Genomic DNA, 26,145 nt, shown 5'->3' on the forward strand with positions numbered 1-26,145 from the left:
AATAGAATCTTTCACGCTGTCTCAACGTATGAACAAACTGCTCTGTTACCTGGGTGTTCTTACCGATGTAAATCTGAAAGAAGCTGGGCACAGGGAGTGGTGTGTGGGTGCCTGCAGTCCTGGGGAGCTGGGACTGTTTCCCGAACAATGCCTTTCCACCACACACAGTGGTTTTGAGGGCCAGCTGAGGTAAAGCGCTCAGGAGGGCCACTCAAGCCCAGGAGTCCAGCCTGGGCAACACAGCAAGACCCCATCTTTAAAAAAAAAAATCTGAAAGAAAATATAGAGCCAAATCTTTAGATAAACACTTTATTTTTTTCTCAAAATGTTATAAAAGTTATTTCTCCTTAGTACAGATAGCTTTATACATTTTATCTAGTAATGAATAGAATCTAGTTTAACACTGATCTATTGTACTAACATTTCCTTAATTTTCAATTCGTATTTTTCCTTTTCTTTCCTGATTTTAGCTCTTTTGTAGGCTTCTGCCACCGCAAATGTTACTTGGAAAACTAGATCCCAGCAATTCCATAATCTGAGATGACCTGTATTTCTCTGCTCTCTCCCTTACTGCAAAGAGGCAGCAAGGGCAGCATTAGTAAGCCTGACTCAGGGGAAGGTAAGCGGCCTGCAGATAAAGGGTCCTAGGTCCGCAACCGAGGCGAGTGAACTTGTCGGACAGATGAAGACTAACTGGAAGAAAGGATCAGCACGTTCATGGATGCACCACCATCCAGAAATCTCCCAGTGGCTTCCATACAAAAACTGATGTTTCCAAAGATGGAAAAAACAGGTCTAGGAGGAAGGACAGTATCTCCCGCCAAAGTGTTCTGTAGCTCAAAGAGTGAGTGGGCTTTGGTAGCAAAAAGCTTTGAAGGCTTCACCCTGGGTGGATCTGACAAGGGCTGGGGCCAGGTGGGACCTGCAGCACCTCCTCAGCTTGGTCTCCTCTCCCCTGGCCCTGCCTCATGCATGCTGCCTCAGTTTGCTTTCTCAGTGAAAAGCCCCCACCACCGGGGGCTGGGCATGCCTGGGGCAGGTGTGGGGCCTGTAGCGGGGCAGCAGCAAGTGGTGGGCGCCCCCGTAGTGGGTGCTCAGCTCACAGCTTCTCAAATGGGAACAGGTGGGAAGCTGCTGCCTTCTTTTCCCTTTTGGTCTTCCTGGGCCCACTCTTCAGCTTCTGCTTTTCTTCATCTTCTCGGTTTTGAGGCCAGGAGGCAGCCAGTATCCTGGCTGCTTCTGCTTGAGAGCTGGTCCCCTCCTCTTCATCAGAAGAGAGTCCACCTCCTGCATCTGTGTGCGGAGCTGCTGCCTCACTCTGGTCAGGTGGCAGTGGTGGGAGGATACAGGCCAGGGTCAGTAACCAGATACCAGGAAGCCCCATGAAGAGGCAGCAAGTTCCCAGCCTGCCCTAAACTCTGTAACTCTGGGAGGATGAGGGCATGGGACGGGGCAGGAAGAGAGCCCAGACTCTTCTTACTGAGCCTTCCCTAGCCTGGGGTGCATCCAAGCAGACACCAGAGCACCTGCTATGAGCTGAGTGCTGGGGAACACAAGGATGATGGCCGGGCAGGAAGCTGCCCTCTAGGAGCACAATGCTGCATCTGGGGATGCCTGTGATCCGTGCTTTGCATTTGCTATCTCATTTCTGGACGAAAGCACATGATGTTTTGAACGGGCCAGATGCACAGTTCAGCCCTCGGAGCCCTAAGATCTGAGGTGGCACTCTGCCAGCTGGGAAGGCTGGGGAGGGTTTGGATGGAGAAGGTGGCAAGGAGCTAGTCAGAACATAAAGCCAGATGAAGGGCTTTTTGTCCACCAGAGGGACTGGAATGAGGAGCGTGACAAAAAATGTTTAAAGGCAAACAGGCAGCACAGAGGGCTGGAGAGAGGGAACAAAACATGCCAGAGCAGTTTCTGCTGTGTCTGACACAGCACTGACTATACCATGTAACTGGGCCTCGGGTCCGTCTGCCTCAGGGAGGGGCCCCCTTGAGGGCTGCATGTCAAATTCACACCTGTATCCAAGCCTGGCCTGGGACATGGCAGGTGCTGTGAGAGGTACTGAGCAGGCCACTGCAGGCCTGCAGGATGGTCACAGGCACTGGGAACACTGGAAGGCGGAAGGGTGCCCCAAATGCAGGACACTTGGCTCTCCCTATGTGTTCAGCACCAAATCAGACCCATGGCAACGCTCATGCGGACAGTAGAAACAGGGACACTGGGACAGGGCTTGGGGCAGAAGAGCCAGCTGAGGCCTCACTCCAGGGACACCTCTTCCAACAAGGTAAAAACAAGGGGACTTGGAGACAGAGGACGGAGGTGTCCTAACACAAAGCTATCCCTGACGTGATGCTGGGGCAGAATCTGGGCCAGGCCTTTCTGAGCTGCATCTCCAGGAAACTGACCCTGGGCTTGTCTTCTCTGCAAAGAACCTGCACTGACCTTGGGCCCGTAGCGACGCTTCAGCCTCTCCCTGATGAGCAGACCTTTGGCCAGCAGCTTCCAGTTCCCTAGAGCCCGCTTCTCCCTTTTCTGCAGGCAAAAATGAAGTGGGAGAAAAGTCTTAAGCACTGACATTTTCAGGAAAAATATTAAGATGGAAACTGTGAACATAAAGACAGATAGATATATACACGATTTTAAGTTAAGATACAGCCTCTCCTTAACCAAGTCTCACTTCCAAAAAATTGATCTGATTTACCAAGTGATGTACTATACCTGAAAGCCACAAAAACAGAAAACTTTTTAATCATTACTGACTCCAAAATCTTTAGTAGGTGAGGTCTTCCAGAACCTGGACACAGGCGATTCAAGACAGAGGCAGGTGTGGGCAGCAGGGGCAGTAGATCCCAGAGCCCGGACCCAGGCTCCTCAGGGACAGTGACAGTGAGTCTGCGGGGTGGGCAGGAGCCTGCTGTATTCAGTGCTCGCTCCCTCCGGTGCCTGTCATGATGTCAGAGAGGGTTGGGAAGGGCCTGGGAACACGGACGCGGCCTGGGGAAGGAAGAAGCCACTCGCTGAGTGTCGCTTCCTGCTTCTGCTGTCCCTCAGTCCTGCCTACGTGCTTACCTCCTTCTCCTTCTTTTCAATGATTGCCTGCTCATTTTCCCAGGCAGTCAGGAGCACGTCTCTGAATTCCTCACAGACGATGTATCCGTCAGTCCTGTGGGGACACAACGCGATGTCAACCCTTGAGCCTGCTGCCTGCTCTGCCTCTCCTCCCTCCCTGGTTTGCAGAAGACAGTGGGCCACATCTGAGCACCAAGGGTCCTGAAGGATGTCTCGGGTCAGCCAGTGTCCCACACCCTCCGTGCAGAAGGCAGGCCTGTGGAAAATCCTCCCCAGATTCTGCCTAAGAAAACTGGGGTGAAAGCCCCTATCCAGCCTTGCCCATCAGAGAACAGAGCTCACTAACCAGCTGCCCAGGAAGGACACTGACTGTTTTTTGCTCACTAGCCTGTGAGTCCCTGAACCTGGGAAGAATGTTTTAATTCAGCATTAGGATGCCAGTTTCATTGGCTCTGTTCCCTCTGGAGGCAAGCCAGAATTGGTAAAGCACTGACTTTGCAAATCCAGTGTAACCTCCTGAAAACTGGAGCCACCAGGCCTCAACTCCCAGTAACCCCATGCCAGCTTTCCATCCCAATCTCTGGAGCCACCCCTCCCCATCCCTCTGTTTAGCCTCCATCGAAGGCCCCTCACGCACACGGGATGGGAGTAGCCGCCATGGAAATCAAAGCCAGTGATGGCCTGGACACAGTCGATGTCCAGCTTGCGGGCCACGCGGTGTAGATTGGGCAGGTTCAGCTGGACACAGCCAATAGGCATCATGCTGGGCAGGAAGAGGTACACATTCCCAAACTCGTTCCGGGGCACCTGTGGCGGGTAAGCACGTCAGGATTTGGCCAGCAGGGGAACAAGGTAGCCTGGTCCTGACCCCTTCTGATGCTGCCCTTACCTTCCCGTCCACGGCCACGGGGGGCTGATACTCCTCTGTCTGCCAGTAGCCAAACAGGCCCAGGTCATTTTCCTCCCGCAGCTGGGGCTCAGCAAGTCGGGCTTTCCGAGCACGGTTGGAAAAGCCTTTCACCATCTGCACCAGAGGACACGGCCACAGTTGACAACAAAGGTGACCAGTTCCTTGGCACCAGGCCCAGCACCATGCTCAGTGCTGCATGCCTGGTACCCAGTGAACCCTCACAACATGCCTACCAGCTAGGGTGCTTTTTCTCCCTTTTTTTTTTTTGAGATGGAGTCTTACTCTGTCACCCAGGCTGGAGTACAGTGGTGCAATCTTGGCTCGCTGCAACCTCTGCCTCCTGGGTTCAAGCAATTCTCCTGCCTCAGCCTCCCAAGTAGCTGGGTGTCCGCCGCCACGCCCGGTTAATTTTTGTATTTTTAGTAGAGACGGGGTTTCACATGTTTGCCAGGCTGGTCTTGAACTCCTGACCTCAGGTGATCCACCCGCCTCAACCTCCCAAAGGGCTGGGATTACAGGCGTGAGCCACTGTGTCCGGCTGCTCCCCTTTTCTTACTACAAGCACTAGCTAACATTTATAGAGCGTTCTCTGTCCCAGGCACTATTCTCGGTGCTTCCCCCGCCGCCACCCCTGAGATGGAGACTCACTCTGTTGCCCAGGCTGGAATGCACTGGCGTGATCTCACTTCACTGCAACCTCCACCTCCCAGATTCAAGTGATTCTCATGCCTGTCTCCTGAGTAGCTGGGACTACAAGCACTTGCCACCATGCCCAGCTAATTTTTATATTTTTGGTAGAGATGGGGTGTCACCATGTTGACCCGGCTGGTCTCAAACTTCTGACCTCAAATGATCCACCTGCCTTGGCCTCCCAAAGTGCTGGAATTACAGCATGAAACACTGCGCCCAGCCTATCTTCAGTGCTTTATATGTCATTAACTTATTTAATTTTTTCAACAAACCCACAAGCTAGGTCTTAGGAGCCGATGGCTGGTAAGTGACAAGAACCAGGATTTACAATTTAGGTAACTGGCCATCAGAAGAGCCTATGTCTCAACATATAACCTATGTCTGCTCACATGCCCTGGAAAGCACTGACAGTTCGGGACCCCCAGTGTGCTCCCCAACAGCGTGCAGTGGCCAAGGCCAAGATCTTCCCTGGGGAGTGACGTGGTGAGAGGGGTGCAGGACCGGCAAGGACAGAGTCACGTAACTCTTAGAGGAGGCAGGCATGGGCATGCAGCTGAGGGCTGGCTCCTGGGCCTGGACGTACAGACTTCCTCTAGTGCAGGGGCCCACAAGCTCGTTCTGTAAAGGGTCATGTGTGGCCTCCATCACATATTCTTTATTCTTATTCTTATTCTTATTCTTATTATTTTGAGACGGAGTCTCGCTCTGTCACCCAGGCTGGAGTGCAGTGGCGCAATCTGAGCTCACTGGAAGCTCCGCCTCCTGGGTTCACGCCATTCTCCTGTCCCAGCCTCCCGAGTAGCTGGGACTACAGGCGCCCGCCACCACGCCTGTCTAATTTTTTGTATTTTTAGTAGAGACAGGGTTTCACTGTGTTAGCCAGGATGGTCTCGATCTCCTGACCTTGTGATCCACCCGCCTCGGCCTCCCAAAGTGCTGGGATTACAGGTGTGAGCCACCGTGCCCGGCCTATTCTTCTCATTCTTATAACCCTTTAAAAATGTGAAAAACCATTCCCCAGGTTGGGGGTGGCCTGTGAGCTCTCATGTCCGTTCCTGCCACTGTCTCTGGGCGCACCCTCTCTGTCACCGCTTCAGGGACTGAGGGACTCTGAGTTCCGACAACCATCCCTTTCTGAGAAGCCATTCACCCAGCACTGTTCAGTAAACTTCCACTGGGATCTCTTGGAGACCAGGCCATGACCCAGTCATGAAGGAGGGACAGAGCGGGGACAGTCTTTTCTCTTAGGAGCTCAGGCTCCTGCAGGGGAAGAGACACAGCTACAACTCAGCGTGAAGAGTACAGGGTGGAACGGGAGCTCAGAGGCAAGCTCTTGCCCAGCCCTGAGGACAGTGGAGGCAAAAAGGCTGCTCAGAACAGGTCCTGCCTGAGCAGAGGCTTAAAGGGGCAAGGAGTTGCCCAAGAGAACAGGGCTGGACCCCAAAGGACACAGAGGTGGGAGAACACTGGGACCTGGGGCCTCTGAAGTCCTTTGGAATGCAGAGGCAGTAAGCACCAGAACATCACTTTGCACCATGGGGAGGGTGCGGGACTCGGACTAAAGGCGCTGGCCAGGGTGGGGCAAGGACCGCTGGAACGCACAGAAAGAGCCTAGTGACTGACAGGGGAATGGATTCAGGCTGGAATGGAGGCTGTGGCTGTTGCCCAAGCAAAAGATACTGAGGCAGGAGTTGGGGTGGTGGGGATCAGAACAAGAGGTAAATTTGAGAGATTTGGGATTATTCCAGAACTGTGCTACCATGACAGCCACCAGTCACATGTGGCCACTGCACACCTGAAATGTGGCTGGTCTGAACTGAGGTACAGAAAGTCAAAACACAAAGGATTAGAGAGACTTAGGAACAAAATGGATTTAGAAAGTCAAAAACACAAAGGATTAAAGAGACTTAGGAACAAAATGGATTTAAGTATCTCAACACTTTAAAATATTTCTTACTGCTGAAATAGTATTTTAGATATATCTGGATATATTTTAATGTTAAAATTGCAACTGTATTTGGTTTTTAATGTAGCTACTAAAAAATTTAAATGTGTGGCTCATGTTACATTTCAACTGGACAGTGCTATGCTGGTTCCAGCATGAAAGACAGGTGAGATGGTGCAGAGAAAATCCTCAGCAGCCCTGCAGGCCTGGGCAAGGGGCATCACACACTCCAGCCTGTTGCTGGCAGTGACTGCGACCAGCACCTACAGCCCTTCCCACTAAGCGGAGGCCCCTCCACTCCCCACCCAGCTTCCCAGAGTCTTGCAACCCCCAAGGACTCCTGGGGTCTGATGAGAAGTAAATGGTCTCTGTGATCGGCCACTTTACTCTGCTGGTCGTACTGAGCTGTGTGTCCTGTGAATAGTCTCTGTGGGACCTCGCTCGGTTCGTGTTCCTCAAGAGCAACCAGTCTAACAATACCGCAGCACAGTGTGAAAGGAGCACTGGCTTCAAGGCAGACCCTGGGATTCTCACCTGGGCTCTGCTCTGCCATTTTTCTAACTGTGGGGGCTTGGACAAGTCACTTGCCCTGAGCTTCAGTTTTCTCATCTGTAAAATGGGCATCATAATGCCAATTCCTATGGCTTTTGAGGCAACAGAGAACGCACACATGCAAAATGCTCGGAGAACTGCCAAACAGAAGGATAATCTGACTGGAGAACGTGCTGCTATAAAGCAGGGCTTTGACCTCCCAGGACCATCCAGTAACTCAATTCCAACCTGTAGAACCTTTGAACTCACATAAGGAGTCTGAGGCCTACTATTTGGCCTAGATTTCTTTTCTGTTTTGGAAGATCAATTTCTTACAAATGTCTTATTAATAAGACAATTTAAAGATATGTTTCTCTCCTCCTTGAATCCTGCTCAAACCGAGAAAGTGAGACATTTCTGATCAGGATCCTGGGCAGGACACTGGGAGGCTCCTCATCATCACTTCTCTGCCCCCAGTTCTCCCACTCAGCTACAGTCCTGCGTCACCACTCCCCGCTGGGACCCTCTAGCTCCAGTTACCTTGTAGGGTACTTCTCCAAGCCTCACCACTCTTGCTTTCTTCAGCCACGTGTCCCTGGAATGCAGAGTGTGCACACAATCCCTGCGGAACGAACACAGGACACAAAGGCAAACTCAGAGGGGCCCTGCAGGCTCCCTCCTCAGGTTCTGCCACCCTGAAGCAGGCCAGGTTCCTAGGGGGCCCAAAGGAGCTGTGCTAGCCAAACAGCCTTGAATGTGGACTGCCTGTCTTTTGGGGGATGTGTCCACTTACAAACCCTAATCTGCATGGAGTTACTCTGCAGCCTTCGTGCCTTGCCTCCACCACTCCTCCCCTTTATAGGTTTTCCTCTCCTCTGGTGTCCAGAGCCTGTGAGAGCTCCAGCTACAGCCTATCAGGATGGGGTAAAGGCCACTGTGTGCAGGCAGTTACTCACGTTTACTACCACCACCAAGCAAGCACCTGCTGAGGCTCTGATCTGCTATTAACACCATGTGGGGGGAAGTGTCCAGAGGAGAGGACAGTGAACCCAAAGGAAGGCTGCAGAGAAACCAACTATAATAAGCTAATAAGCTATCACAGAACCAAGACACATGCACATGGAACAGTCAAATGATCCCTGCAGGCAAAGATCCTCTGGCTTCACTCTTCCTCCAGAGCTAAGAGCTCACCAAAGCCGTGCAAGTCTACTTTCCAATGAGGCTCAACCCCTCCCTTGCCAAGCCATCTTTAATAGGGCACGCCCATCTAGTTAGTTTGCACCCCTTCACTCTGTCCAGGGAGCGGCTCCAATGAGCAAAGGCACCCCATTTCCTCCTAGTGCAGGTTCAGGCCCTTACCCACAAGGGAATCTGAGGCTGAATTTCAGCACAGCACAATGGATGGAGGTTGAATCTTACCTGTGCCACTTCCTGGCTAGGCCATCTGGACAAGTCACTTTACCTTCCTGAGCCTCAGTACAGACAGTGCCCAACGTCCAATGGTTTGATTCAAGATTTTTCAACTTTATGATAATGCAAAAGCAATATACACTCGGGAGAAACTGTACCTCAAGTACCCATACAACTATTCTCTTTTTCATTTTCAGTATTCAATAAATTACATGGATATTCAGTACTTCATTATAGGCTTTGTGTTAGATAACTGTACCCAACTGGAGGCTAATGTGTTCTCAGCACGTTTAAGGGAGGCTCAGCTAAGCTATGACCCATGCTACATACAACAGGAGTAAACCTTGAGGACTTTATGCTAAGTGAAATAAGCCAGTCACAAAATGACCATAAATACCGTATGATTCCACCTACATGAGGTCCAGTTAGGGCAGGTTAGGTATATTAAATGCATTCTCAACTTAGGATATCCTATTTTCAGCTTCCAACGGGTTTATGGAGATCCAACCTCATCCTAAGTCAAGGAGCACCTGTGTCCTCGCCTATCAACTAGGGACAGTGAGCTTGTCCTTTCTACCACACATGGTTGCTGGGAGGACCGGACATTTCCTGAGTGCCAGAGCAGCGCTTCTGCCAGTAGCATCAACCTGCCAGAGCTCAAAGCTCCACTCATGCTCCCACTGCGGGGGGGGAACATCTTTGACTGCCCAGAGGAGTGATTATGTAATGGTGTGGTCTTCAGACAGGAGCGGGTAAAAAAGGGGTCTTAGGGGTTGACAGGCAGCATCTGGACATCTTCCTAAGGAAAACAGCAGGGAAGTGGTCACAGTCCTCTTGGAATAAATGTGAACTTCTAACCTTTTCACACTCATTAAAATGGCTATTACCAAAACACAGAAAGTAACAAGTGTCAGTGAGGATGTGGAGAAAGTGGAGACCTTGTGGACTGTTGGTGAAAATGTAAAATGGGTGCAGCTGCTGTGGAAATGGTAAGGTGGTTCCTAAAAAAATGATGGGAATTACTATCTGGCCTAGTAATTGCACTGGGTATATACAAAAAAAACAAAAACAAAACAAAAAAAACACCTGAAAGCAGAATCTTCAAAAGTTATCTGCACACCCATGTTCCCAGCAGCATAATTCACAACAGCCAAAAGGTGGAGACAAGCCAAGTGCCCACTGATGGATGAAGGCACAAGCAAAATGTGGTCTGCCTACACAATGGAGTTTCAGCCTAAAATTTAAGGAAGGAAATTCTGACCCATGCTACATACAATATGGATGAACCCTGAGGACATTATGCTAAGTGAAATAAGCCAGTCACAATATGACTATAAATACCGCATGATTCCACCTACATGGGTCCCTATAGTAGGCACACTCAGAGACAGAAAGGAGAATGGTGGGTGCAGGGCTGGAGAAGGGGAATGGGGAGTTTTTGATGGGGACGGAGTTTTGGTTTGGGAAGAGGAAAAGAAATCTGGAGATGGATGGTGGTGATGGCTGGATGACAGTGTGAATGTGCTTAATGCTGTAGGCTGTACACTTAAAAAGGTTGAGATGGTAAATTTTATGTTACATATATTTTGCCACAATTAAAAAAAATCAATAAATATGCACCTCTAATGCTTCCTTCTATCACTGACATGGTGCCCCTGGACAACGCCAGCACTCTCTTCCCAACAGTCTTTCTCCCAACTACTATACATACCCACAAGAGGAAGCCTCTATCAGGGCAGCCCAGGCCCCCTGCTGCCTTTGACTGCTGGGTGCTAAAGTCCTAGAACAACAAAGCCCTGCCCCTGCCCAGGGCGGCGTGCCCCAGACATCAAACAAAAAGCTCCAAGACAGGGCAGAGCCCTGAAGAGAGGGTCCAGTATGACTCCCACAGGGGGCTGACAAGCAGGAAGTCATCCCCAGTGGGAGGACTCAAATCACCCACTCTCATGTGGGTTTCCCTATGCTTCCTTTTTCTGTTTTCTTTACTTCCTGTTTTCTCATTTAAGAACATCTCCTATTTCTTGGTCTTGTACATCCCATGTCTTTTAAAATCACTTATTTTACTTGCTTTTTATTCCCATTTCTCAAAATTCCTGTATCTATTTTTTTCTTACCTCAAAATTGTATTAACATTTTTCAATTTTAATTTTATATATATTTTACTCATTTTTTGCTCTTATTCCACTCCTTTTTTAGCTATTTCTTTTTACTGTGGTATAAAATACAGTCACATAAAATATACCATTTTAACCATTTTTAAGTGTGCAGTTCAGTGGCATTAGGTCCATTCACAACATTGTACAACCATTACCACCATCCATTTCCAGAACTTTTTCATGCCAAACAGAGCTCTGTACCCATGAAAAATCCACTCACTTTTAACTTCCATAATCAAATCCTTTGTACCTTCCTTTTGTATGTTTTTGACTTGTACTTGTGGGGCGTGTTTTATATTGCCCTATCTTAAATTTTATTTTTCCTACTTTGTATTTTCTTTTCCTTTGTAACTGTTTTTCCCCTGCCATTCTTTTAATCCCTGTTTTAATTTTCAAATTTTCTTCTCTCCTACACATCACACACACACAGCACACGCACACTGGCTTAGCCTGAGAACACTGATAAGTCAGATGAGCTCCCATCAGCACCCTTTGCCCAGGAAGAAGGCTGTTAATCCCACACCACCAGGAAGCCCCTGAGGCCAACCAGGCTGCCTCACGCACCTGGAGTAGACCGCTTCTCCACGACAATACCCAAGGATGGCAGCTGTCTCAGGATAGATGGCCTCATATTTCAGGAGATGCCGCTTCAGGGCATACAGAGGATGGTTCTTATATAAGCCAATGGCAGTGGGCAAAGGTTGGTCCATGTGTTTTGCCTGAAACTGCAAAGGCCAGACAGACAAAGTTGAGCATGTTATTTAGAAGAGGAAATGATGTTTGAGGGAGATGATCCTTAGACTAAGTTGTTCTGACAACAGGTGGTGGATCCAAGGTTTCATGAACACTAATGATTTTTGTAACATCACATCTGTAGCTCCGGCCAGTAAGTCGGTCACAGATGAATCAAAAGCTAAAAAGAATCAAATAAATCTGTGGCTTGTGGCAACTTCAAAAAGTTGTCTAACCTATTTGAATGCTTAGATGCCTAACCCAGCCCCAGCAGATCAGCGCCTGCTCTGTTAAATGTCTGCAAGGAAGAAAAACACACAGTGCTCTTCAGTAAGAAGGTCTTATCTCAAAGGGACAATCCTCTTCTAAGAAGAGCGTGAGCTTATCTGCTGGCTCTCACAGGAAATTGAGAGCAGTGGTTCTCACCCTGCGACTTTTCTCTTGGTCCACTCTGACAGTGTTCTCTCTGCCCTTCTCTAAGATTGCTCATTGCTCAGTAGGCAATTCACTGCTTTAAGTCACCCTGTTCACCAGGCTCTCTTAGGCTTGCCCTTGGCATTTCTTCAAAAACCCCAACAGACTAGTAAGGACTGGCAATGTGGAGTTGCTGATAGTAGGAGAGGACGCTGCATGTTCAGCTTCCACTAAGCTTTAGGTACATTAGTTACAATACCATCTGCATAATTTCCACTTAACCCGTCATTACTAGGTAAAATGAACCAAGAACACCCCTGGAGCAAACACTCAATGTGGGATGCACTGCACTCCTATAGGAAAGGATTAATAAATCTGCAAATTACCTATCCTGAGTGATTGGAAATAAACCTGTGACAAATCTGGGCATGTTCCTGTGTAGAAATGGCAAGCTCCACCCAACACCACCACTGCCGTACACACAGGCGGCTCGGGCACTCTTCCTGGTGTTAAGTGCTGGTTCTAGGATCAAGTGACATAGCTGTGTTATGTTCTAGAAGTCTCTGCCTCCCAATCTGCCTTCTCAATAGACTGAAGATATTGTCTCATTCCGAGACCGCTCTTTCCCAGGAGGTGAGTGTTCTATGTATGAGGGGTGTTTGCACATGCATCTTTACATGCACGCATGATGGGGGAAGGGGGAGAATATATCCATGGGCTATTCCTTCTTTCACTCAGTCTGAGTTATATTACTTGCATAAATTATTCTAAAGCTCCAAATTTATAACTGGGCAATAACTAATAGTATACAGGCTCCAAAGCCACACAGACGTGGGCTCAAACACCATGGCAGTTCATCTCTCATCTCCACAACTTTTACCACTAAAATTAAGGCAGCAACTGCCCCAGCTTTATATTGCTGAGACAATTAAATGAGACAACCCACTAAAAACACCCAACATAGTGCTGGGCATATATAAGGTGCTCAAAAACAGGAATAATTTTAATAACCTGACTGGGTCTTAAGAGCCCCTGGCAGCCAAGGCCTTACCTCCAAGTCTTCTTTCTTCTCCCTGTCCATAAATGGGCTCTGGTATGGTCTCAAGGTCTCTGCCCACCACTCAGCATCAACTCGGCACTTGCGGGTCACTGTCATCCAGGCTGGGTCGTACCTCTGTGTGACATCTCGGACCCAGCCGTCACTGTCAATGCCCACCACATAGGTCATGGGCTTGGTGGCGTACCTGTAACAGGTCAGAGGCTGGCCCACCACGCCGTGCACACAGTCCACACATATCCACTTTTCCTCCTGCTCACAGAACACCTCTAGCCACTGGTCTACACCAGCTATGCTCCTTTCTTCTGCCTTCTCACCATCACTGGACATTTTCTTGCCTCTTTTACTGCTCGAAGAGCTTGAGGATGCCACTGGCAAGCTTGGGTCCTTACGATGGCTCCCACATTGGGTCCTGGAGGCACTCTTGGACCCAGCCTTTGTCCTCCGAGGAGCGGGGGCCTTCCTCTGCTTTGGAGGGCCAGGTTCGGAATCCTCATCAGAGGGATCAGAGGCTTCTCCACTGGAGAGCTCAAAATCAGAGCCACTGCCAGCTTCATCACTCCCACTCTCCTCTTTATAAGACACCCTAGAGGCCACCCGCCGCTCCCGGCCATGCGGACGTCGCTGGGTTGCCTTCTCCTGCTTGTCTCCTGGGCCTTGGTCTTCCTCGCTGGAGGAGGGCTTCCTCCGTTTCTTTCTGCCTCCCTTGTTCCTCTTCCCTTTGGCACTTGGCTTACATGTGCCCTTAGCAAAGGTTTCCTCTTGTTTGGTTCCTTTGCTGGTCTTTGGCTTGGTGTGGTTTTCTAGAACTTGGCTGGAAGTTTCTGAGCAGCCTCCCAGATCCGCAGTCAGTCTCTCCTTGGAAGGTTTCTTTCCCTTAAACAGAGTAAGAAATTTTGCTTTGCTTTCCTTTTTTCCCTCTTTTGCTAAGGATATGATAGAAATCCTGTAATCTAATAGGGTTAATTCACTAGCTAGAGAACCAATACATCACGATGTCCCCAGCTCAGACAGTGATCAACCAGCTATCCCTCAGGGTTGTATGCATGTATGGCTAAAATTGGTAGCATCTTAGATAAGGCCACAGTATAATTATTTTCACCCTAACGGTAAAGAGAAAAGAACATGGGATTTGGAAACAGTCAAACATGGGTTTGAATTCCAGTTCTAACTCTTATTGGTTATGTAAATTATTTAACTTCCAAGTTTCAGTTTCCTCAGCAGTACTACTACCCACCTCGGACATAAGCATTTTGCAAACAAATACGTATGAACTTAATACAGTTGTAGTTTTAAGAATACAGATATTATGAAAATCAGCTTCTAGACCACCAGGCTTCAGATAATGCCAATACCCCAATGAGTATAGCATTTAGCTTTTTGAAGCTAACCTAGAGCACCTCAAAACTCAGTGCTTCACTCATCAGCACTTCACGGAGCAAGTGAGGACAGGCACCATTCCACCCAATTTACACAACAGAAACAAAAGCAGCACTCTGCACACATGAAGCTCAGGATGCCAGATACCCACTCATGTGCCCGAGTCTTCCCTAACACAGGGTATGTGCAAGGCTCGAAAGAACCCACACTCCATGAATATCAGCTCTTAAAAATACAATAATGATCAGTTTTTTTGAGTGTGACAATTTCCTGTCAACTGCTGCTCTTCTCTGGCAGCCCTGAGCACCTCACCTTTGCTGCTGCTGACTTCAGAGGAATTGGCTGTAGAGACAATACCAGCCGGGTCAAGAGCTGCAGAGCCCGGAGAATCAGTAAGAATATCTATGATGAAAAGGAATAACATAGTTATCCTAAGAAAGTAATTAAAGATGTAATGAGTTCAATGTTGTTTGTTATGGTGCTTGTTCAAGACAGGGAAAAGTTGGAAACAGCCAGACTTTCTAACAGTACGCGATGGGCAATGGAAACTCCAGACACTGTTAAAAATGATGATGCAGAGGTTTATCTTCATAGAAGAACAGGAACATGCTCGTCATATATTAAAGGAAAATAAAATTTTTCCTTTCAAAAGTATGATGTGATTACATTTTTATAAGACAAAATACGGCCGGGTGCAGTGGCTCACGCTTGTAATCCTGGCACTTTGGGAGGCCGAGGTGGGTGGATCACGAGGTCAGGAGATCGCCGCCATCCTGGCTAACACAGCGAAACCCCATCTCTACTAAAAATACAAAAAATTAGCCGGTCGTGGTGGCAGGGGCCTGTGGTCCCAGCTATACTCGGGAGGCTGAGGCAGGAGAATGGCGTGAACCCAGGAGGCGGAGCTTGCAGTGAGCCGGGATCGCACCACAGCACTCCAGCCTGGGCAACAGAGCAAGACTACGCCTCAAAAAAAAAAAAAAAAAAAAAAAAAACGTAAATATAAATTTAGACATACATGGATATTTGAAAAAGCATCCACATACTGGGTTATGGGTGTTTACAGGATTTTTTTCTCTGCTTACCTATCTTCTGATTGTTCTACAGTCAATATGTGTTACATTTGTGACTAAAATAATAAAATGAAATACCACTTTGGGAAGAACTAGTAGAAAATATCATTATCATCAGATCACCTAAGTCTGTTCCGTTTTCCAATTTTCCCCACGTTGAATCTTTAACCGAGTCTGCAGCTTTGAACACTGTTAACTTGGAAGTCTGGGAGCCCCTCAGGGGACCTGACCTTCAGCGGCAACAGTGATAATGTACTCAGGCAAGGCCTTCCTACACGGGTCTCCAGGTCCCAGCATCTCTCCTTGATTACTGCCACAGCCTCAGGATAAAGTCCAGTGTGAGGAGCCATGTTATGGTGAGATAAATGATTGCTTTTGCCTTGTTTCTTCTGCAGCTAAAAATTTCCAAAGTGTCAAGATCATGAAAGACAGGGAAAGATCAAAACACTGTCACACACTGGAGGAGACATGATGACTAAATACAAACCAGTATCATGGAATAGAAAAAGGATATCTGCAGGAAAACTTGGAAAATCCAAATAATGTCTGTAGTTTAGCTGATGGCATTGTACCAATATTAATTTCTCAGTTTCTTATTGTACAGCATGGCACAGGAGCACAGGTCCAGAAGTCTGGATAACTAAGTGTTCACCACTAGCTGAGTGACTTCCCTACACCTGGATTTCTGCATCTAGAATAATCCCTGCCTCAGCTTCCTCACACGACTCTAAAGAGGATTAGACAAGATAATGTAGCTGACAGGACTCTGGAAACAGTCTAGTGCTACCCAAGCATACACAGTCACCACCTTTAATAAGAAATCTATCAATGTACATTGCTGAGGAAAAAAATCAGGTTACAGAACTGTATGATCCCTACAAATTAGATAATGTATAGAAAACGGACAAAATCCCAGAAACATACACATGACCAAACCTGACTCAAGAAGTAATGAAAAATCTGAACAGATCTGTAACAACAGATCGAGTCAGAAATCAAAAACCTCCCAACAAAGAAAAGTCTAGGACTAGATTACCTCACTGGTGAATTCTAGCAAACATCTGAAGGGGAATTTACCTTAATCTTTCTCAAACTCTTCCAAACATTAGAAGAGGAAACATTTTTTAATTCATTCTACGAGGCAAGCATTACCCTGACGCCAAAGCCAGACAAATACATCACAAGAAAATAAACCAATTGATGAATATAGATGCAAAAATCCTGAATAAAATACTAATAAACAAAATCGAACAACATATTAAAAGACATATACAACATGACCAAGTAGTACTTATTCTAGGAATGCAAGGATGGTTCAACATAAGAAAATCAATCAATTACATATACATTAAAAGAATGAAGGAAAGAAAATCCAGAGGACCATTTCAACTGACACAGAAAAATGCATCTGAGACAATCCCACAGGCTTTCATGAGAAAAAAAAAACATTCAAAACACTAGGAATAGAAGGAAACTGAGTCAACATCATAACCCAGAGCCAGCATGATACTTAATGGTGAAAGACTGAAAGCTTTCCCCATGAATTATCAGGAACAAAAGAAGGATGCCTGATGTCACGATCATTATTCAACACTGTACTTGAAGTCCTAGCCAGAGCAATTAGGCAAGAAAAAGACACAAAAGGCATGCAAACTGGACAGGAAGAAGTAAAATGATCTACTTATAGATACCATATGGGATCCCATACATAAACGAACAAGAAAGCTAGTAGAGTTAATAAATGAATTCAGCAAAGCTGCAGGGTACAAGACAACACAAAAAAGTCAGTTGTGTTTCCATACATTTGCAATGAACAATCTAAAAGAGAAATTAAGAAAACAATGCCATTTCCAACAGCATCAAGAAGAATAAAGTACCTAGGAAAAAAATTTAACTGAGGTGAAAGACTGTACACTGAAAACTACAAAATACAGCTGAGAAAGACAAAAATAAAAGGAGAGACATCCATGCTTATGGACTAGAAGACCTAATAACCAGATGGTAATGGCACATAAATTAATCTACAGATTCAGAGCAGTGCCTATCAAAATTCCAACAGCTTTTTCACAGAAATGGAAAAACAGATCATCAAATTCATATGGAATTGCAAGAGGCCCCAGATAACCAAAGCATACTGTAAATGAACAAAGTTACACTGAGGTTTCCTGATTTCAAAACTTACTACAAAGCTATAGTGATCAAAACACTGTTGTACTGGCGTAAGAACAATAACATACAATTGAGAGGCTGGAAATTAACCCATACGTTTATGGCCAGTTGATTTTTGAAAAGGATGCCACACCATCCAAGCCCCACTGAAAAAATCGTCTCTTCAACAAATAATGCTGGGACAAATGGCTATCCACATGCATAAGAATGATGTTGAACACCTACCTGATATGTGCAAATATTCAATGTATGTAAGAGCAGTAACTATAAATCTCTTACAAGAAAACACAGGGGTCAATCTTTATGACCTTGGATTTGACAGTGGAATCTTAGATATGACACCAAAAGCACAAAGAGCAAAAGAAAAATAGGTAACTCAGACTTTGTCAAAATTCAAAACTTTTGTATATCAAAGGACTTCATCAAGAAAGTAAAAAGACAACCTACAGAATGGGAGAAACTATGTGCAAAGCATGTATTTTGATAGGTAACTAATATCCAGAATACATAAAGAGCTCTTACAAATCATCAACAAAAAGGCAACGTAATTAAAAAATAGGCAAATACTTGAATAGACATGTCCTCAAAAAAGATACACAAATGACCAAGAAGCCCACGAAAAGACACTCATCATCATCAGTCATTGGAGAAACGCAATCAAAACCACAATGAGGTATCACTTGACACCCATCATAATGGCTATAATCAAAACATTGGAAAATAACCAAGTGTTGGCAAAGATTTGGAATTCTTGTTCATTGCTGGTGGGAATGTAAAATGGTAGAGTAACCGTAGAAAACAGTTTGGTGGTTTCTCCAAAAGTTATACATAGAATATACATATGACCTAGCAATTTCAATCCTAGGTATATACCCAAAAGAACTGAAAACAGGGTATGTAAATAAATATATGTACAGACATTGTTAACAACACTCTTCACAACAGCCACAAGGTAGAAACTAACGAAATGTCCACCAATGGATAGAGAAAATATATATACATGTAATGGAATCTTATTCAGCCATAAATATTAATGAAATACTGATATATGCTAAAATGCACATGAATCTTGAAAACATTATGCTATACAAAAGACAGGCACAAAAGGCCACATAGTGTATAATTTATTTTATACTAAATATCCTGAATAGGTAAATCCACAGAGACACAAGACAGATTGGTGGTTGCCATGAGTGGGGACGGGGTAACAACGGGGTATTTAATGGGTACATACAGGGTTTCCCGTGGGGGTCACAAAAACATTTTGGAAATAGAGGTGGTAGTTGCACAACACTGTAAACGTACTAAATGGTCACTGAATTGTACCCCCTCTTTAAAAGCTATATGATCCCATTTTGCTTAAACAAATAAAACAAATACATATGTACACAAATACACAGGAAGCAAGTCTGGGAGGACAATACTAAAATATTAATGAGTTACCAGCCTGGCCAACAGGGTGAAGGGTGAAACCCCATCTCTACTAAAAATACAAAAATCAGTCAGGCATGGTGGTGCGAACCTGTAATCCCAGCTACATGGGAGGCTGAGAAATGAGAATCACTTGAATCTGGGAGGTGGAGGTTGCAGTGAGCTGAGATCGCACCACTGCACTCCAGCCTAGGTGGCAGAGAGAGATTCTGTCTCAAAAAAAAAAAAAAAAAGTTTTCTTTGGGCAGCATATTATAACATCATTATCAGCCTTGCCAAATATCTTAGGCTTTTTAAAAGCAATATGGAAGAAGAGAACTAAAGATGTCAACCATTTGGCCTCTACAGATATGAAAAATCTGGTCTTTTTCTCCAGAGAATCTGGGACTTCCAGATTGAACTGTATGGATTAATAGGAATCTTCTAGGGATAAAACCACATTTCGATCTCTGTTTTTGTTTTATTCAGACACAGCCTTCCCTACAGGTGCCCATAGGCATTTGATAAAGCCTGCCTGTCCCTGGAGCACTCTGCTATCACGATTCTTTTTTATGGACAGAACCCTCCTCACTGCACTGCTGCCTGCCAGTGTCATCACCCAAATGTGAGATACAAAAACACGTTCTCAAGGACTTCAGCATCCCATGTGAAAAAACATTTCCTTGGGACTTTTGAAGACAAAATTGGAATAATTAATGAAAATATTTCTAGCACATCTGACCAAAAATTATGGGCTTTTTGGTACACCAGCACTAGAGGTGACAGGGAGGAAAGCACGCAGGCCTGCCACTCAGACTCCAATCCCAATCTTGATTCTCAGGCTCACCAAGGAAAAGATCTTAGAGGCATCAAGTAGCTATTCTGAGCTTCAGCAGCTATCGTCATTACGAGGACTGACTGAGGTCGTGTTGGTAACACACTTGGAATGGCATCTGGCACATGGCTGCCATTATCATTAGTTAACAGTACTGAGAAAAAACAGTGATCTGGAAGGAATCACTTACATGGACCAATTCCTCATCATCTCGAGCAGAGTAAATAGCAAATCTCCTTTCCAATGTAGTCTGCAGGTTATCTTGTTCACTGGCTGAAAGCTCTGCGTTAACTGTAAATGTTCCAATGAACCTGGGGAGAAAGCAGGCATTCCTTGTGTCAGAGGTCAGGGCAAATGGGAATCTTCATTTACAGCCAAGAAAATCAAAAGAGGGAGTGAATCGTGAGACCCGCCTGCCCCTGTCCTACTTTCCCCAGCCTGTCTTGCTAACTCCTTTCATCACTGCAAACCCAACTCAGACTTTACCTCCTTGGGGAGCCTTCCCAGACCTCCCAGCTGAGAAAAGCACCCCTGCACTGTGAGCATGCAGTTCCCAGAACACCCCTTTCAGGGCACTCCTCATGCCACCCTGTAATTACCTGGTATGTATTTGTCTCCCCACCAGTCTGGGAGCTACACCAGGGCAAGATCATGCCTGGCATTTCTCTATCTTCAATGCCATGCCCACCACCTGATCCATAGTTACCACCTCAGGGAAGGTCTGTGGAAGTGATCTGAACACAGCCTCTGAGAGGAACACAAATCCTACACTCCCCACCTCTGCAGGACAGGCGGAGGGCCTTACCACTTCACCAGGTTTGAGAGGTAGTAGGTGTCCACATCTCGAGGCAGCACTCTGGTAAAGTGGGCTGGGATGATGGAAAGGCCAATAGCACGCAGATCTGGTTGGCTGCAGATGTTATTTAGATAGAAGCCATTTGCTAGCAGGCAGAGAAGGTGAACCTGTAAAAAGGAAAGGAGGAAGGGGCAGCATGGAAGGCAGGCCAGAGACCAGGAGGAACTTTTGCTGCCAAAATCAAGACATCCTGTGGGCAAGAAATATGTGTTGCCATTTCTACATATAAGAAAGTAAAAATACTAGTATTGGCCACTTCCCAAGCCTGTCTTTCACCCTCTCTTTTTCTCTCTGTATACTCATTCCTTCAAAGGAATCATCAAAACTCAAAGCTTCAAAATACAAACTGCTTTGTTTTCAAAATACAAACTGTTTTTGTTTTGGTCTTGTCTTTTAGAGATACATACTGAAAGATTTCTGGATGAAATGCTGTCATAACTGGGGTTTGCTCCACGAGATCAGGAGGAAAGGCAAGTGAGGTGGAGCTGGCGAGACTGCTGGAAGCCTGTGGAAGCCGGTGGTGGGACGTAGCTCACTGGGCTCACTGGGCTCACTGGGCTACTCTCACCACCTCCCTGGGTGTTTGAGCCCAACCTTCTGTCACAAGCTCCACATCTTCGCCCTTCCTCTGACCCCAAACCCCACCCTTCATCCACCTACTAAAATGATTATATGGCCTCTTCCCCTCTTTTCACACACTGCTTTGCGTCATTTTCCCTTCAACCTTGGCTTCCTCCTCCCCTACTAACAGTCGCTCTATTTTAATCAATAGTGCTGCCTCTCTTTCCTCACTCAGGTCTCAAACCTGAGAGTCATCTTCCCTTTCTTTCACCTCCAGCACCCAACAAGAGGTGAAAGGCACAAAGCTGTCTCATTTCTTGCCCCAGGCCTGGATGAAGGAGGCGACCCTCTCTAACTTCATCACCGTCCTTGCACCTCTAGATTTCTGGAGCAGCTGCACATAAAGCATCTCCCCCACCCCATCGCTATCCTCTCTGGCAGCCCACCATCCATCAAAGGGAAACCAAAGCCTGCCCTCCCTTCACCCCCACCCCCCATCCTATACACTCCACACACGCAGGTGAGCTGGGCACCTTGCCATCCCCTCCACAACTTGGCTAGAGTCTTCAACTTTTTCTCCTAGACCCGGCTCTAATCCTTTCTCCTACATAAAGCCTTGCCCAGCTCCACAGAGCCAGGCTGATCTCTTTCACTGTTTTAGGCATAGTCTTGAGTTTCTCTGTTTGGAAGTCCATGTTCCATCTAGAGATCAGATACTCCTCAATTGTAGGAAATAAGCTTTATCCAAGTCTCTATCCCCACCACGCCAAGCACCTTGCTAGGTGTGTATAGGTGTTCAATAATTATCAGGTAAAGTTAAAAGCCAGTGCCTGCAGCTGGGATTAGAATTAATGATATTAAATGACTGAAAGGAGAAATGGAAGGCAAGTACTTGTTATTTAGCCTCTGCTGCATGCCAGGCATTGGTGCTGTAAGTTACCTTACCTATAATACACAACCACCCTCCCAGGCAGACACTATTACTACCTCCACTTCCCCGACGAGGACACAAATGCTCAGAGAGAGTAAGAAACTTGCCATGGCCACAGAGTGAGCAGCAAAGCCAGAAATAAAGCCTCGGTGAGCACAAGCTCTTACCGCCGACAACGAAAAGTCCTTCCCCATCATCCCTTGCCCTTACCTTGTGTGTGTCCTCGTGGACCTCTTTATTGAAACGTTTCATTGCCCTCCGAAGATGTGTCTCAAACTCCAGTTTTATCTTTTCACTGCAACACATAGTGAAGAATCTGGGAATGAAGTGGGGAACTGAAACCAGATTCCACTCCCCCAGGCAATTCCTTCTCCTTGGATGACAGTGAATCATTCTCCCTGTTTCCCTACACAAGGCTGTGCTACTCAAGTCTATCTGCAACCCAGCTATTTCCTGTAGGCTCTTTGGCTCCTTCTCATCAGCAAACCTTGGCCTGGGACATTCTGTACCCAGACAACCATCCTCTCAACCAACAGCAGACCACACCTCACCTACATGCCTCAAAGCTCACTTTTTCCAGGATGTCTTCTCTGGCTGTCCAACTCTTCCGACTACTGACTCTCTACTTAGCAGCCATTACCTTTATTAATGTTAAATTAACACACCGTCATTTACGTGACACTGTTCTAGTGTAAAACCTCTTTCAGTCTATATACCATAAATTTTCAAGACAACTTGACACTTCTTGAATGATTTGTATTATCTCCCTCTTCTGTGCCTAGTAACGTGCCCATCGCACAGTGTACTTCCCAAGCCATCAGAGGCTCCATATTCCCAGGTCCTCAGAGGCTGCAGAGGTACTCCAGGATGCTGGGAAGGATAGGGGCTCCCTACCACGGTGGGCACTGCCTCAAGTCCTGCAGCGTGACATGGTAGGGAAAACGTGAATCCCAAGTCAATGAGAAGGATTAGGTCTCAGCTCCTTAATTACTGGCTGAGTGACTCCTGAAACATTACTTAGCGTCTCTGAGCCTCTGGCTCCTCATTCATAACACTTTTCTAAGGATTAGGTAAGATAACGGATGACCTGCTCAATCCTTGGCACACAGGAGTTCTCTCTCCTCATCCCCCACCCCAGCCAGGACACGAAGGTGTCTCATTCAAGTCTCTAAAGGTAAATCAGGTTCCTGACCCAAGGTTCTCAAAAACTTTGAGACTCAGTCTTGGTCCCCTACAAGTTTCTCCAAAGTCCTCCTAAAGCAGCAGCTGTTGCCAACTACATGTGACAGGAGCCTACAAGCAAGGGTCTAAGCTTACCTTCTTTCTCTTGTCTTCGCCTGCTCTGGCGTTTCAATCTCTATCTCCACTGGCTTCACAGGCAGAAGAGATTGAGAGAAGGCTGTACTTTCTCTCACGTCACCCAGCACAGGCTCACTAAGTTCTATCAACAAGCATTTTAAAAAATCAGTAATAGTAATAACAACAATAAAACCTACTGTACTGAACAGAATCAAGGTTCTGCTGGGAAGGAGGAAGTGAGGCATGAATGTGAGAGAGACAGCCCACAGAGACCCCTAGGCATGCCCTGCCCTGAGTCCTACCATGTGCCAGGCACTGTGCTGAGTGTTATATATTCATGTGTCTCATTTAACCCACATGACCCAGGCAGTCTTTAGATAAGGGACCTAAAGCATACAGACCCCTCTATTAAAAAGCTGACACTCATGCATGTATGTATATACTTAAAACTCTTTTAAAAAAAAAAAGTCAAATGAGAATAATCTCTTTTTCTCTGCATTCTATATCACTATAACAATTAGCACAATTTGCTTTGTATAGAGCCATGACTTAGGTGTCCGTCTTTCATTCTCAAAGTGACAAGAAATACATCCTTTTCATCTCTTCGCCCCCTATATTGCTTGTATACAGTAGCTGAAAAGGACTAAACTTGCTGAACTGGATCTAATTGAAAACTTCATTAGCAAAAGTTCCTTAAAAGAGGATCTCGGCCTAGAAGCCATGACATCTCACTGGCAAAGAATGCATCTAATGCCAGATCTTGGTCTCTATACACGAATCTCTACTAAAATGAACCACAGCTTCTTGAAGAAAAAAAGCTGGTTTCAAGTCTACAGCAAGAAAAGTATAAGCCAAACAAAAATGTTCTCAAAGACTAATGAGGCCATGTCAAAAGGACATGGTAGTACAGCTAGCTTAAAGGTAGCATGACTAGAAGAGGAACAATCTGACATTAGAGGTGGCTTAATCAATGCAAGATAAGGTTTAAAGCATCACCTAGGAAGGATTCTTGCAAAAAAAAAAAAAGTTTAATAAAAATTAAATCACATCTTTGGATTTAGTTTACAAGAAATACAGGGATACTGAAACAAGTTTAACAACATCAAAAGATACGTGACTGTTTATCAGACAAAACCAGAACATGAGACAGTCTACAAAACAAAAGACTACGACCCTTCAAAAAAGGCAGTGCTATGAAAAGCAAAACAAGGTGGTGGGTGGGAGCTACTGCTCTATATTAAGAGACTGAAGAGACATAACGATCAAATACAAGGCTTGGTTGGATCTTGGTGTGGAAAAAGAAACAGTTATAAAGGATGTTTTTGTAACAATTGGGGACTTATTTTTCATTTTCTTAGGTGTGATGAGGTCATTTTGTCATGCAGGAGAATGTCTAATTATTAGGAAATGCATGCTTAAGTATTCAGCAGTGGCATATCAGAATATCTACAATTTATTTTCAAATGGTTCCACAATGAATATTTACAGAGGGAAACATACATTCAATGTGGCAAAATGTTAATGAACCTAGGTGAAGAGGACATATATTACATTTTTCACTTTTTTGATAAATTTGAACACTTTCAAAAGAAAAAGGTGGGGAAAAGTCAGGTCAGACAGAAGGAATCAAGGATGATAACATTAGCTGGTATTTACTGTGAGTGTATGATACATTTGCAAACTTTCTTTTCCCCACAATAATCCTACAGCCTGTACTGTGAATGGCTCACACTAAACATTTGGTGTTTACAGAGTGTTACTAATGAGAAACTCAGTTCAGAGAGGTGAAGTTACTTGCTCAAGATTAAATTACTCACTTACACTGCTACCTAAGTGGCAAAGTTGAGCACTGAACTCAGTTCTAACTACTTTCAAAGCCTCTGCTCCTTCTAAATAGTGCTGCCTCTCTATTTATATCTACCCCATTGACAGTCACCAGAGAAAGAGAGTAAACAGCCTTCTTTGGTAACTTGGCCATGAGTTTTTCCATATATAGCAAAGCAAGTCCCTGGTACAACCTTATCTGTGGTCTAATTAGCTCAAAAGGAAACAACAGGATTGCAATTAGTGATTTGACTCCAAACAGAATCAAACAAACAAAAAAAAACAAACAGAACCAAAGAGTTCTGAAAAACAAAGAGAGATGTTTCACCTTCAACCTCTTCCCAGTCATCTTCACTTTCTTCCTCTTCTTCGTTGCTGTCTTCATTCATGGTAGCCCCTTTCTTCAGATGGTGTGCCTTCTTGAGGTCACTTGGAAAGTCCCTGTGTAAAGACCACAGGAAGGAAGATGAAGAAGGCTCAGATATCCTCGAGTTCCATTCAAGCTAAACGGAATTTTTAAAACCCCTCCTATTTATTGAGAATCTGTGGCAACTATTTAAAGATGATTAGTAAGCGCTGAGCCTCACTTCCTCCATCAACACGTGTCTCAACATCTCATCAAGACGTGCTCTGATCATCTAATACATACCAGATGTGCTGTCAAAAACCCTCCAATCTAGATCTGTGTGAAAGAAAACATAGCTGTGCCTGGACATGACAAGGAAAAGTTAGAAGACACCAAAATAATAACATGAGTTCCAGAACTGTGATATCTGTGTGATTTACGTGCATTTGGAGGCCAGAAAGAAGAGAATAAAATTTACATTTACTTATCCTACTATAAGCCTACTCAGATTTCTTTTCCATCTTTAAGAAATATGATGTAAGGA

General features: G+C 45.6%; 1 protein-coding gene across 3 annotated transcripts in view; it reads right to left on the bottom strand.

Annotated features, from left to right (window-relative positions):
- Positions 1-295: 295 nt before the first annotated feature.
- LOC105477751 (XPC complex subunit, DNA damage recognition and repair factor) overlaps positions 296-26,145 on the bottom strand; it is a 33,531-nt gene continuing 7,681 nt past the window's right edge. Inside the window, exons 3-16 of one of the 3 annotated variants that reach the window (XM_011734454.3) lie at positions 25,584-25,696; positions 23,450-23,573; positions 22,343-22,427; positions 20,590-20,747; positions 19,975-20,095; positions 14,610-14,699; positions 12,912-13,793; positions 11,279-11,439; positions 7,689-7,770; positions 3,962-4,096; positions 3,710-3,879; positions 3,073-3,166; positions 2,446-2,535; positions 296-1,318 (exon numbers count right to left, since the gene is read on the bottom strand). In XM_011734454.3, coding sequence (XP_011732756.2) covers positions 1,100-1,318; positions 2,446-2,535; positions 3,073-3,166; positions 3,710-3,879; positions 3,962-4,096; positions 7,689-7,770; positions 11,279-11,439; positions 12,912-13,793; positions 14,610-14,699; positions 19,975-20,095; positions 20,590-20,747; positions 22,343-22,427; positions 23,450-23,573; positions 25,584-25,696 — 2,524 coding nt within the window. In that variant the 3' untranslated portion in view covers positions 296-1,099. Of the gene's footprint in view, positions 1,319-2,445; positions 2,536-2,722; positions 2,998-3,072; positions 3,167-3,709; positions 3,880-3,961; positions 4,097-7,688; positions 7,771-11,278; positions 11,440-12,911; positions 13,794-14,609; positions 14,700-19,974; positions 20,096-20,589; positions 20,748-22,342; positions 22,428-23,449; positions 23,574-25,583; positions 25,697-26,145 lie in introns of those variants that run through there. The other 2 variants (XM_071092248.1, XM_071092249.1) reach the window with 2 other exon arrangements.

This window comes from Macaca nemestrina, chromosome 2, assembly GCF_043159975.1.
Source record: "Macaca nemestrina isolate mMacNem1 chromosome 2, mMacNem.hap1, whole genome shotgun sequence".
In the NCBI taxonomy this organism is placed as follows: Eukaryota; Metazoa; Chordata; class Mammalia; order Primates; family Cercopithecidae; genus Macaca; species Macaca nemestrina.